A 13,951-nucleotide genomic window follows, 5' to 3' on the forward strand; every position below is an offset into this window, starting at 1 on the left:
TGTGCGCGTGGAGAGAGAGAGAAAGAAAGAGATTTAAAGAATATTAACCAATGAGATATCATATCATCCGTTACCCCTTGACACGGTGTTTGGCATGTCAGTGGAATGTAAGTTAGATTTATTTTCACATTAGGCTTCGTATACATATAAATATATATGTGTGTGAGAGAGAGAGAGTTGTGAATTATTTATAATTTAATGTAAGAAAATTATCTATCATTCCTCACTCTATTTTTTGTTCTATATATCATATACTCTATTAAAGAAACAATTTCTCCCTCCTTTCCTTGAAACGCCCATCCTAACTCAGTGTTGGTGAAAACAAAGGTAGAAATGTCACTTTGACCATGAACTTTCTACCCTTATACAACATCCTAGATCTGATTGGAATTATAAATAGAAAACTTTACGCCACTAACGAAGACAGTGCTTCAGCTTGGCCGTGACCGTAAAACCTAAAACAATCTGAATAACTATGAGCAAGGCGGATACAACTGGTATATTTTCATTGTCGAATGAATAATTACCTTTAAAATTTAAAAGACACTCGCTTCTTAAAGGTATATATTTTAGGGGAAGATAAAATACTTGCAATCACAAATGCAGTTTTAACTAAAAAGAAAAACCTCTACGCAGTCACATTATTACTCAAAAGTTTTCTTATTTAGCCCCAGGTTAGCCCTAATAGAGCAAACATATGATCAGATAATCATTTACCTGGCGAGTACATTTCCGAAACATCTAGAACTACATTTGTTTCTCGTATTCTAAGATGTTGTGTCATGAGGGTTGGTGTATCTAACTGTTTGAGCAACCTTATGGGGATGGTGTCATCCGTTGGCTAGTGTTGGATTTTATGTTTTTAATCAAGAATAATAATGTAGGTAGAATGTCTTCTGTTAAAAGATATACGACCCAAGAAACAAATATCTGGCGAAGGTAAAGAATACGCGAACCCGGTTTTTAGGGTTAAGGTTTTTGTTAGGCCGAAAACGGGTGTTGCGTATTATTTACCTCCACCCAAATATCTGTTTCAGTATTGGAAGGATGTAGTTTGATTCGTCATCGGTAAAGTGGCCACTTTAAGCGGAGGACTTGCTCCGCCTGGCGAAAATGGTTTCACTTTCATTGACAGGAGTTCACATCAATGGAACTATTCATTGTACGACAAGTGCAAATAGCTGAATACTCCATACACATAATAGAAACCTTATTGTAATCCTCAAATAGAATCATTGTGACACCCACCGATTCAGTAGTCTACACTCGTGAACCCTGAAGTGGAATCAGTTGACAGCTACCTATTTAGCTGGTCTTTCGCTATTAATTCGTCGTTGATTGCACGCAATATTAGATAAGCTACGCGTGAAAACGAAAATGACCACACTAAATTTTGTTTGGCTTTTTCAGACATATATTTATTAATGCAAAAAGTTTATATTTACATCTGTTCAAATATTTGATTTAATGAAACAACGTTCATGGAATAGTTAAAAGTTTTCTGTTATACAATACGCTAAATAATATAATGAAAGTAGTTTATAAGCTATTGAAGATGGAATGAATAAAGAGAGTTTGCAACTACTATATGCCAATAACGTGTGTATATGTATGATTCAACATTACAAATCTAAGACCAAGTTTTTTGTTGAACCCAACACAGGCATGTTAAATAAGAAAAGGCAGAAATGGGCAAGAGACCATCTCAGCTTTATGTGAACTGCTCGATGGCTCTGGTCTGGGGTTGAATTCACCAGCTTTTTATAACTGTAACGAAGTTTCTAGAACTTTGATCAAGCTGTTTAGTAGGAAAATTCACACACTTCCCTTGAAGTTCACCACATCAGCAGTAATAAGTCAATCAATACTAATTGGTTGAACCATATTCGCATAGGTGTTAATGCCTTTAATGGCAGTTTGGTAGGCTGTGATCCTGAGCTGGGAAACATGAGATTCAATCCTACCATTTGCTACTTTGAGCAATTATCTTCTACTAATAACCCCAGGTCAACTAAAGCCTTATGTGTAGATTTGGTAGGCAGAAACTGAAAGAAGCCTGCTGTGTGTGTGTTCTTGTCTAAACATCACATGATAGTTGTAAGTAAATATGATTGTTATGCAACAGTGTCCTTAATTTCTAATCTTCCATAAAAACATGTCCAATCATGGGGAAATATTACCTTACTTGGAAACAGGTGAGAGCTGGTAACAGAAATGGAATCCAAACTTGGAAAATACACCTCAGTAAATTCCACCCAACCCATATGAATATGGAAAAGTGTTCATTAAAACGATAATGATGATGTCCTGGTGTGCAACTTTTCTGGGAGAGCAGTTATTCAGAATAAGAACCAACCCAGTCTATGGCAACACATTTAAGACATACCAGCATGGAAATCTGAAAAAGCACACTTAAAATATTGATAAATGATGTTGATCAAACAGAATTAGCATGAAAGTGTGTACTTGGCTGAGTATTCCACATACACTTGTATGTAATTAATATAATATTCAAACAGAATTAGTCTGCCACTCAGTGTGTGCATGTAACTGAATATTCCACACACATTTTTACCTTTAACTCTTCAGCATTCAGAATATTCTGTTGAATGTATTGCTTATTTATTCTCGTTATTTTGAATTAATCGTGCATTATTTCATAGCTTTAAGATTTTGATGATATTATTGATTATGTTTAGAATGACATTCTAAGGTAGGTGTGAGAGGCCAGAGCTGGCTAGTTTCCATATTTATTTTGAGATGCTCTGTGTTTCTTTCAATTAATTTTAAATATAGTAAAGAATTTAGTAAAATAACTTAGTTATCATTAAGCTATTGTTAGGAACATAAATTGTGACTAAAGTTTGGTAGAAGATTTTGATTCAAAACTTATGAAAACAAAACATTTGTAGTACAGATCCAGAGGCAGTTTCAGCTGAGTTAGTATCAAAAGGGTTTAAAATATCATGGTGATTTTAATCCTTTTGTCACCATATTTCTGTTGAGATTCTCTGTTTCTTTCAATTAATTTTAAATATAACAAAGAATTTAGTAAAATAACTTAGTTATCATTAAGCTAGTGTTAGGAACATAAATTGTGACTAAGGTTTGGTGGAAGATTTTCATTCAAAAGTTATGAAAACAAGACATTTGTACTACAGAGCCAGAGACAGTTTCAGCCTCATTGATATCGAAAGGGATAAACATTAATCCCTTAGCATTCAAATTACTCTATCAAATGTAATGCCTATTTATTCACATCGTTTTAAATTAATCATGCATTATCTTGTAGCTTCAAGATTTCAATTTTTAGGATGGTATTGTAGGGTAGGTGAGAGAGGCCAAATCTGGCCATTTTGAACATAAAGTAGGTAGAATATTTTGGCCTGATATGACCAATTTAAATGGTAAAGAGTTAATGTAATCCTCAATCTTACACTATATGAGCTATTTGTGTATTCCCTTAACATAATTCAGCATGATATTGTATATGATACTTTTTTTTTTACATTGTCTCTGTCCATTCATTCCTGCCTTTTCCTTAATGCTAACTGCAAAGAGAGCCAAAACTGTACCTCTACTAATACAATTTGTTCTATCACCCTGACATGTATGTGTGTGTGTATATATATATATAGGCGCAGGAGTGGCTGTGTGGTAAGTAGCTTGCTAACCAACCACATGGTTCCGGGTTCAGTCCCACTGCGTGGCATCTTAGGCAAATGTCTTCTGCTATAGCCCCGGGCCGACCAATGCCTTGTGAGTGGATTTGGTAGACGGAAACTGAAAGAAGCCTGTCGTATATATGTATATATATGTATGTATGTATGTTTCTGTGTCTCTGTTTGTCCCCCTAGCATTACTTGACAACCGATGCTGGTGTGTTTACGTCCCCGTCACTTAGCGGTTCGGCAAAAAGAGACCGATAGAATAAGTACTGGGCTTACAAAGAATAAATCCCGGGGTCGATTTGGTCGACTAAAGGCGGTGCTCCAGCATGGCCGCAGTCAAATGACTGAAACAAGTAAAAAAAAAAAAAATATATATATATATATAGTTAATCCAAACAAGAAAGCACAAAAAAAACACAACGCGAGGACGTGGAACAAATATAGTATTACTGGACGCTCAGGAAAGAAGGGGGGTTTAACGTTTTGAGTGGAGCTCTTCGTCGGAAACATAGGAGAAGGGAAGACAGGAAAAAAATATATATATATATCATTTTGGGATTTGGTTTGCAAGATTCTTTATATGAGTTCGTGTGTTGAAGCATATTCTGTTGTGTCTGGGGAGAGTCGTTTTCTTTTTGTGCCTTATAATGTAACACACTCACCGGTAAAATTTCCACTTATTTCTTATTTTTATTTTCCTAAACTTTTCATTGTGTATTGCAACCTTTTCAATGGTCTTGACTCTATCCATTATTTACACTGCGTTCCTTTTTGTTTATTTGTGCGCATGTGTGTGGGTCAGTGTGTACCTATGCATGTACATATGTATGTACACATGTGTATGTATGTATATATGTGTGTGTGTGCATGTGTATGTATGTATCCTGTATATTCATGTGCTTGCATGTCTGTGTTTGTGTATTTTCTATGTATGTGTGTGTGTGAGTGGGTGTTTGTATATGTACGCACCTCTGACTCCTTGTGTGTGTGTTATGCAACTATGTACCATGTTTGCATGTATGGATGTGCATCTCTATATGTGTGGATCCGTGTCTCCATATGTGTCCTTGTGTGGAGTAAAGTGTGTGTGTATATATGGTCATGTGTGTCAATCTCCATTTGTGTATGTGTGCTTGTCTGTTCTTATAACTTATGTACCTATCCGTCTGTATGTTGATCTGTTTATTTTCATATCCATATGCTCACATAAAAAAAAAAAATATATGTGCATACACTCACACCCACACACACACACACATACATACAGCTATCTACATAAATCTACATAACAGTTCACTAACTATTCTACTCTACCTGTGTAAACTGTGGGTATGGAGGTATTATATCTACCATGTATATTTCCTATTTAGTATTGGAAAGGTTTCATTTATAAGGACATACTCCTGTGTTGGGTCTTTTGGGTGCTTGGATAAGATGCAGATGTCAAGTTGACCCAAGTTGCCTCCATGGTGGTCTTTGGCATGTTGGTAGAGTATGGAGGACTGTTTTTTGTCGTCATATTGTCTCAGATGTTCATTTATTTGTTCCGCATTGTGGAACGAATAAATGAACTGAAACCCGAGTGTCTTTTTGGTCAGCTGAAAGTAATTTTGGCACAAACTTGGCAGTCACGTATCCCATACCCAAATCTTTAGTGATAATGGACTGAACTGAACCGTAACTAATCTGTACATCCTCTGATAACTCATGGATGGTGATTCAACGATTTCACTTCACAGCTGCATGCACATCTGCAATGCTTTTCTCAGTTCTGCTGGTTGCGGGTCTCTCAGAATGTTCATTGCTATCAATATTTTTTGGCCATCTTGGAAATGTCTGAACCGCTCATACACTCTGAGCAGGTATCACCAAGCTTTTGGCAAAATTTGATGCAGATTCTCTGCTTATTTTTCTCTATTATGGTCAGTGCAATGATCACATACTACACACATTCCTTCCAATCACAGCTGTAAGCAGCAAAAGTGAGCTATAACGTTTAAATTTATATGCACAGCAGAGTTCAAGGTCAATCTGTGCCAAGTGGCTTTACTCTGCATGCTTTAGCTTCATTACTATAGCAGCAGTCTGGATACTTTTGACCATACCACGTGTATATATATATATATATATATAATATATATATATATATATATATATAAAATATTATTAGAGACAAAACCACTATTTTGCAAAACAAACAAGGAAAGACTTAATCAATACATATTATTGGAGTGTTTATGTATATGAGATTGTGTGTGAGTTTTTAGTTGTATAATTTATTTATCTGTATGAGTGTGGGTGTGTAAATATTGTTGTATATATCGAGTTTAGTGAGTATGTATATGCGTATATGTGAGGGAGTATATGTATCTGTTGTGTGTGTGTGTTTTGCGTGTGTGTGTGTTTGTGTGTGAATGTGTATATGGGTTTGTTATTTAGGTTTTGGGATGTATGTGTTAATTTGTCTGTGTGGGGAGGGAGTGGGTTTTTGGTGTATATTGAGGTTTATAAGTTAGTATAGGTATGTGTATAAGTCGTGGGTCTGTGGTTTACGTGTGTGTTTTTTGTGTGTGAATGTTTAGGTTAGGGGGATTGCTATATAGGTTTGTTATAGAGTTTAGCAAAGGGAGATTTTATCGTTATATGTTTTTAAGAGTTTTGGTTTATCATGGTTTTTTTTAGGGAATTCGTGGTAATTTGTCTATTTTCGATGTTGGTTGTTTTATTACATTGTTTCATTCATAATTTTTGAGTGGTGTTCGTTTTGCCACGTGAATATTATTTTTAATTCCATTTATTCCATTTCTCCATTCATTATTTTAAAAGATGTTCGTTTCCAGAGCGGTTATACTTTTTATACATATGTTAAGTTCCTTGGTAAAGTAATTTTGTTTGGTGTATATGTTGAGGCGTATATGTACTTGTGGGTGTGTGTGAGTGGGGTGGGTGTTTGTATTTGTTATGGGTGTGTGGTTTACGTGTGTGTATTTGTGTGTGAATGTATAGGTTAAAGGGATTCCTATATAAGTATGTTATAGTGTTTAGTAAAGGGAGGTTTTATCATTTTTGTTTTGTGAGTTTTAGCTTATCATGGTAGTTTTATAAAAGAATCCATTCATAATTTTTGTGTTTATTTGTCTGTGTGGGGTTGAGTGGGTTTTTGGAGTATATGTTGAGGTTTATATGTATGTATAGGTATGTGTAAGTGGTGTGGGTATTTGTATATGTCGTGGGTGTGTGGTTTACGTGTGTGTATTTGTGTGTGAATGTTTAGGTTAGGGGGATTGCTATATAGGTATGTTATAGAGTTTAGTAAAGGGAGATTTTATCATTATATGTTTTTATGAGTTTTGGTTTATCATGGTAGGTTTGTTAAGGAATTCATAGTAATTTGTGTCTATTTGCGATGTCTGTTGTTTTATTGCATTGTTTCATTCATATTTTTAAGTAGTGTTAGTTTTACCAAGTGAATATATTTTTAATTCCATTTATTCCATTTCTCCGTTCATAATTTTAAGTGATGTCCGTTTTCTAGAGCGTGAATGTGGGTTGTATGTGTGTGTGTGTGGGAGTATGAATAAGTATTGTGTTGAAGTATTTAGCTATTTTATTTATTTATAGTTGCCTAGACGTTTTTATGTGTATGTATAGGGATATATATATAGGTGTGTGATTTAGTGTATGTAGTTAGATATGGTTATATATAATTAGGTATATGTGTATGGGTGTATATATAGTTATTATTATATTATTATTATTTTTTTGTTTTGTTTTATATTTTATATTTTATATTTTATATTTTATATTTAATTGTTGATAGGTTTATTTTAGTTTATATATTGTTTATATATTGATTATATATGGATTATATATAGGTTATATATGGATTATATATTTACATTTTTTCATTCATACTTTAATTATTTTAAAATTATTATTTTTATATTTTAAAATATTGATATTTTAGATTGGAAGTCCACCTGAAGATTGTCGATCAAGACAAGAAACAATTGTAGTGGCGGTTTTTTTGACTATTTATTAAAATTTTATGTATTGATTAAGTCTTTCCTTGTTTGTTTTGCAAAATAGTGGTTTTGTCTCTAATAATATTTTATAATATTTTACTATAAAATTGGATTTAATCCTAAATCTGATTTTTTCCCTGTAAATTTGGATTTATTCCCTAATATTTATTATTATATATATATATATATATAAATAAACCATATGTAAACTAATAAAGTTTACATATGGTTTAGTGCTGTTCAATGTGGCTTTCATTTGTTGCCCTATACAGATCTAATTGATACTCCATTCAGATAAGTGAAGGAAACTTTACAGACACACTGCGTATATCTCCCAGCCTCCATTATTTTTATGGGTAGGCAGGTCTTTTCTAGCATTGTATGCCACCAGTCATTGATCCTTTGTTATTTCTTTTGTGAAGCTCAGCATCCCTCGCTGTCTTCCTGAGTCTCCTTCTTGCTCAGATTCCATCCACTTTGAGTATCCTACACTTTTCTATACAGTTACTACAGCTGCTAATTTCTATGCATTGCAAGCCTCTACCATTATAGTCTTCTTGCACCTGACATCCAGTTTCCCCTACATCTAGCATTTGTGCTTCATTATTCATGTACACCAACATTACGCACATAGTGGACCATGCTCAGTTTATTTCTTGCCCTTCATAAATCCTCTTCATTTAACCCTTTTGCATTCAGGTTACTTTGTCAAATGTAATCTTTATTTATTCACATTGTTTGAATTAATCTTGTTGCGTAGAGATTTCAATGAGTTACCTGTTTATTTTTATAACGACATTGTAGGGCAGGTGTGAGAGGCCAGAAAATAAAACAAGTAGAATATTTAGGCTGGATATGGCTGGTTTAAATGCTAAAGGGTTAAGACCCATATTTTGCTACCCTACAACATCATACTTTGTATACAAGCATCACACTATCTACCCTTCACTCTATAAGGCAATAACTCACTGATTTTTTTTTCTATCTCATTCTTCGTCTGGTTACTATGCTTTTGAAGTACCTGCCTGTGCTGGTAATTTGATCACCTTGGTAACAAAAGCTATCAGATACAGTTAAGGAGATTTTGATCCTCATGTCAGAGAACATGTTTAAACCTCTTATGTTCAATGTTTCCTCTAATTCCAAATACCAGACGCCTAACTTCTCTTTTACCTACTTGTTATTGATCTCTGCTGCCCCCCCCCCTCTTCCAAGCTTGTCTCTTGACTTTTAATACTATAGAGTTCTACCACTACATCACTTTCTAGCTGGCTGTGACCTTATACCAGCCATAGTTCTAGTCTGTTGCCAACACAGAAATCACTTCTATTGTTATAAGTTTGATTCTATGTTATAAGTTAACATCTCTTCCATCTGTCATAAACTACATCCAGCCAAGGCCACTTTCATCTTCCTTGTCTTCCTTCTTCAAATTGCCCTTTCATCATCATCATTGTTTAACGTCTGTTTCCCATGCTGGCATGGGTTGGACGGTTTGACTGAGGTCTGGAGAGCTAGCAGCTGTACTAGGCTCCAATCTGACCTGGCAATATTTCTATAGCTGGATACCCTTCCTAATGCCAACCACTCCAAGAGTGTGGTGGGTGCTTTTTATGTACCACTGACACAGGAGCCAGTCAGGTGACCTGACATTGATCATGTTCGGATAGTGCTTTTTACGAGCCACCAGCACAGGAACCAGTTAGCGGGTACTGGCATTGGCCAGGTTCAAATAGTGCTTTTTATGTGCCACCAGCACGGGGGCCAGTCAGGCAGTCCTGGCATCGATCATGTTTGGGTAGTGCTTTTTACATGTCACCAGCACAGTAGACAGTCAGGGGTTATTGGCATTGGTCACATTCAGATGGTGGTTTTTATGTGCCACCAGCATGGGAGTCAGTCAGCAGGACACTGGCCAGAGCTACAATATTGGTTTTACTTGACTCAACAGGTCTTCTCATGCATATCATATCACCCAACACATCAGGAGTACTCTTAACTGGGCCAGATATGCATGGCCGCGATCTCACTTTAGTTGCTGAGTCTTCTCAATCACAACATATCTCCAAAGGTCTGTCTCCTGTCATTGCCTCTGTGCGGCCCAGTGTTCGAAGGGCCTGCTTCACCACTTCATCCCATGTCTTCCTGGGTCTAGTTCTTCCACAGATTCCTTTCACAGTTAGGGAGTGGCACTTCCTCACACAGCTGTCTTCATCCATATGTAACACATAATCATACCAGCGCAGTTGTCTCTCTTACACACCACATTCGATGCTTCTTATGCCCAGCATTACTCTCAGGGGCTTACACTCTGTTGTGTATGCACACTGACATTACACATCCAGTGAATCACACTAGCTTCATTTCTTTCAAGCCTACGCATGTCCTCAGCAGTCATGGCCCATGTTTCACTGACATGTAGCATGGCAGTTCGCACTCATACATCATAGTCTACCTTTCATCCTGAGCAAGAGGCCCTTAGTTACCAGCAGAGATAGGAGCTCCCTGAACTTTACCCAGGCTATTCTTATTCTAGCTACTACACTCTCAGAGCAATCCCTCCCACTACAGACTTGGTCACCTAGGTAGCGGAAGCTATTAACTACTACTCGTTTCTCCCCCTGGTATTTGATGGAATCTGTTTTCTGTACATCTTCAGTGTTTATTGCCCCTGTACATCTGTCACACACAAAAGCCTACCTTTTAATGTGCTTACATTTACTGTACCAACTCTGAAAACTGGGAAAGAGATATGAGAGGTAACAGCATCTGAAAAGAAGGTTCCCATGATCATTTGGTAACAGAAGTCATAATAGTTGTTCTTACTTTTAACCTACCTTCATTCAAACATGTTAGAATTGTTAAGGTTGTTGCCTCTACTGGGGGGGGGGGAGTAAGGAAGCATTTTATATGAAAGTGTTTGGGTATTGTGTCATTTGGGGCATTAATTGTCTTTCTGTTGTAATCGCTAATCCATTTTGGACATTACATTGTTCATGTGGGAACGAGTTTGGTATCTACAACTATCTACCTACCCTTTTCTTTGAGAGAATAAAGTCTGTCTGTTTGCTTGCCTGATCAGGTGACTGGCCTGTTTTGTTGAGCTCATATTGCTTCAGGAGGTTCATGAAATTAGCTCATTTGCATCCCAGAAATCCAGGAGCCATGATTCTTTCCCCATTCCTTTTACCATAGCTTCAGCCAACATATACTCCAGAGAACGCTTCCTGATATTAGTTTCAAAACTCCTTGTAACACCAAAAATGAACTGGAGGCAAGGATTATGGCAGCATTCACCAACTTAAATGAGGAAACCATCCAGAAGAGTTACAGGAGATTCCAAAGTTGTCTGGAGGCTTTTGTTTAAGCCAATGGCGATTTTATTGAATAAATTTACTGTCTAGTATTTCAAGATATTTTTATGTAATTTTGGTGAATATATCTGTTAAAATGAGATGTCAGTGTTATTTTCATTTTGTATAATTTAGATGAGTTTATTCACTACACCCTGTATATATATATATATATGTTTGTAAATACCTTTTTCAGAATGGCTCAAAATCTTACCAAACTTCATTCCGAACTACGGAAGTTCCAGAAAGATGAACTAAAAAAGACAGAAACTCGAATCACAACTCCAGGTGGTCAAATATATACAGAAAATAAAGATGCAGCTGGACGTTTGACCACAACTATGACAAATCATGGGCGGTGGGGGTTTGTTGGAGATTTAAGGGCTGACCTTCAAGTTGGAGAAATACGGAGAGGTCTCGTTTTAGGTAAGCGTCATAGTTTTCATATTTGTTGATCATGTTTCTATATTTTGTACTGTATGCAATGTTGTTGTTCTTGTTACTTAACCCCAGGTAGCCATCATCTCATCAACATCATTTTAATGGAGTTTAAAGAACACCTTTTGAGCGTTGGGTTTCACAAAGGCAAAGTGGCTGAGTTCCTTTTGAGTGATGGGCCTCCAAAGGCAAAGTGGTTGAGTTCCTATCGAGCATTGGGTCTCATGGAGGCAAAGTGGTTAGGTTCCTTTCGAGTGTTGGGCCGCACATAGACAATGACCAAGACCTTTGGCATTATGTTGTGCTTGAGAAGAAGACCCATGAAGCCAAGCAAAATCACAGTCGTGGCAGACACTGGTGTCATGCAAATGGCACCCATTACACTCTCAGAGGGGTTGGTGTTAGGAAGGGCATCCAGTTGTAGAAAACCATGCCAAATCAGACTGGAGTCTGGTGCAGCCTTCCAACGTGCCAGCCCAGTCAAACCATCCAACCCATGCCAGCATGGACAATGAACGTTAAATGATGATGATAATGGCAGACTTTCTACAACCAGATGGCCTTCCTATCACACATCCTTACCTATTTTTAAGCACAGTAATATTTTCCTGATGGCCAGACATGTTTTTGCAAAACAACATTTGATTACAATAATCATGCAATGTCACGGCAAAGTGATACAAGTATACACTCGATCACACACACGCACACACATCAATGTCTGGTGTAGCAGCACCATAGTCAACTGCTACAAAAGTAAAAGTGACGCCTTAAATAAAAATAATTGTAGAGGTATCAAATTGTTGGATCAGGTGATGAAAGTTATGGAGAAGGTCATAGCCCAACTAATTAGGGAGTGAATTAGTCTAGATGAGATGTTGTTTGGCTTTGTGCCAGGAAGAAGCAGGAGAAATCCCTAGCCAAAGATAAACCTCTGTACTTGGCTTTTGTTGACTTGGAGAAAGTCTTTGACAGGGTCCCCCGATCCCTTATCTGGTGGTCAATGCGGAAACTAGGGATAGATGAGTGGTTGGTGAGAGCTGTACAAGACATGTACAGGGACATGTAAGGTGAGGGTTGGCAACAAGTACAGTGAAGAATTTGGGGTACAAGTAGAGGTTCACCAAGGATCAGTCCTCAGCCCCTTCTTGTTCATCATAGTCCTCTAGGCAACTCAAGACAGGCTGCCCCTGGGAGCTCCTCTATGCTGATGACCTTCTTAAAGCTGAATCACTACCAGAACTAGTGAAGAAGTTCCAGGTATGGAAGCAAGGTCTAGAATCGAAGGGCCTTAGAGTTGACCTAACTAAAACCAAAGTCCCAGTGCGTAGGAAGGCAGACAAATCACAAATCCCTTCAGGTAGATGACCCTGCTCAATCTGTAGGAAAGGTGTAGGTAGAAACTCCATAAGATGTACCCAGTGTAAGCTTTGGACACATAAGAAGTGCAGCAATATCAGAGGAAGGTTAACAGAGAAAATAGCTTTTGTGTGTGGAAAATGCACAGGTATAAATAAACACTGAAAATGTACAGAAAATAGACTCCATCAACTGCCAGCAGGGTAAGCTAGAGGTAGTAGATAGCTTCTGTTATCTAGGCGACCAAGTTAGTAGCTGAGGTGGATGCTCCAAGAGCGTAGCTGTGAGAATAAGATTAGGCTGGGCAAAGTTCAGAGAGCTTCTACCTCTAGTGATAATTAAGGGCCTCTCTCTCGGAGTGAAATACAGATTGTATAATGCCTGTATGCAAACAGCTATGCTACATGGCAGTGAAACATAGGCTGTGACAGCCAAGGACATGCATAGGCTTGAAAGAAATGAAGCCAGTATGCTTCGCTGGATATGCAATGTCAGTGTACATGTTCAACAAAGTGTAAGCATCTTGAGAGAAAAGTTGGGCATAAGTGGCATGCAAGGCAGATGACTGCACTGGTATGACCATGTGATGTGTATTGACGAGGACAGTTGCGTAAAGAAGTGCCAATCTCTAACTTTGGATGGAATCTGTGGTAGAGGTAGACACAGGACAAGGTGGGGAAGCATGGTCTTTGAACTTTGGGCCACACAGTGGCAATGACTAGTGACTGAGACCTTTGAGAAGGCCCATCAAGCCAAGTGAAATCATAGTCATGGCTGACACTAGTGTGACACAAATGGCATACATGTTGGCGGCACATAAAAGGCACCTTTCGAGTGTTGGGCCTCATGGAGGCAAAGTGGCTGAGCTCCTTTCAAGTGTTGGGCCTCACGGAGGTAACAACCAAGACCTTTGGCATTGTGTTGTGCTTGATAAGAAGACCCATCAAGCCAAGTAAAATCGCAGTCATGGCAGACACCACTGTCACACAAATGGCACATAAAAACACCCATTACATTCTTGGAGTGGTTGGTGTTAGGAAGGGCACCCAGCCATAGAAACCATGCCAAATCAGACTGGAGTCTGGTGTAGCCTTCCAGCATGCCA

The 13,951-nt window shown here is 37.6% G+C and overlaps 1 protein-coding gene across 5 annotated transcripts in view; it reads left to right on the plus strand.

Moving 5' to 3' along the window:
• The first annotated feature begins 18 nt into the window (after positions 1 to 18).
• LOC115216351 (dual specificity protein phosphatase 19) overlaps positions 19 to 13,951 on the plus strand; it is a 23,409-nt gene continuing 9,476 nt past the window's right edge. The window contains exons 1-2 of one of the 5 annotated variants that reach the window (XM_029785596.2): positions 19 to 107; positions 11,246 to 11,475. In XM_029785596.2, coding sequence (XP_029641456.1) covers positions 11,247 to 11,475 — 229 coding nt within the window. In that variant the 5' untranslated portion in view covers positions 19 to 107; position 11,246. Of the gene's footprint in view, positions 108 to 334; positions 485 to 538; positions 561 to 1,132; positions 1,216 to 9,067; positions 9,073 to 11,245; positions 11,476 to 13,951 lie in introns of those variants that run through there. The other 4 variants (XM_036506786.1, XM_036506785.1, XM_036506784.1 and 1 more) reach the window with 4 other exon arrangements.

This window comes from Octopus sinensis, linkage group LG10 (assembly GCF_006345805.1).
Source record: "Octopus sinensis linkage group LG10, ASM634580v1, whole genome shotgun sequence".
In the NCBI taxonomy this organism is placed as follows: Eukaryota; Metazoa; Mollusca; class Cephalopoda; order Octopoda; family Octopodidae; genus Octopus; species Octopus sinensis.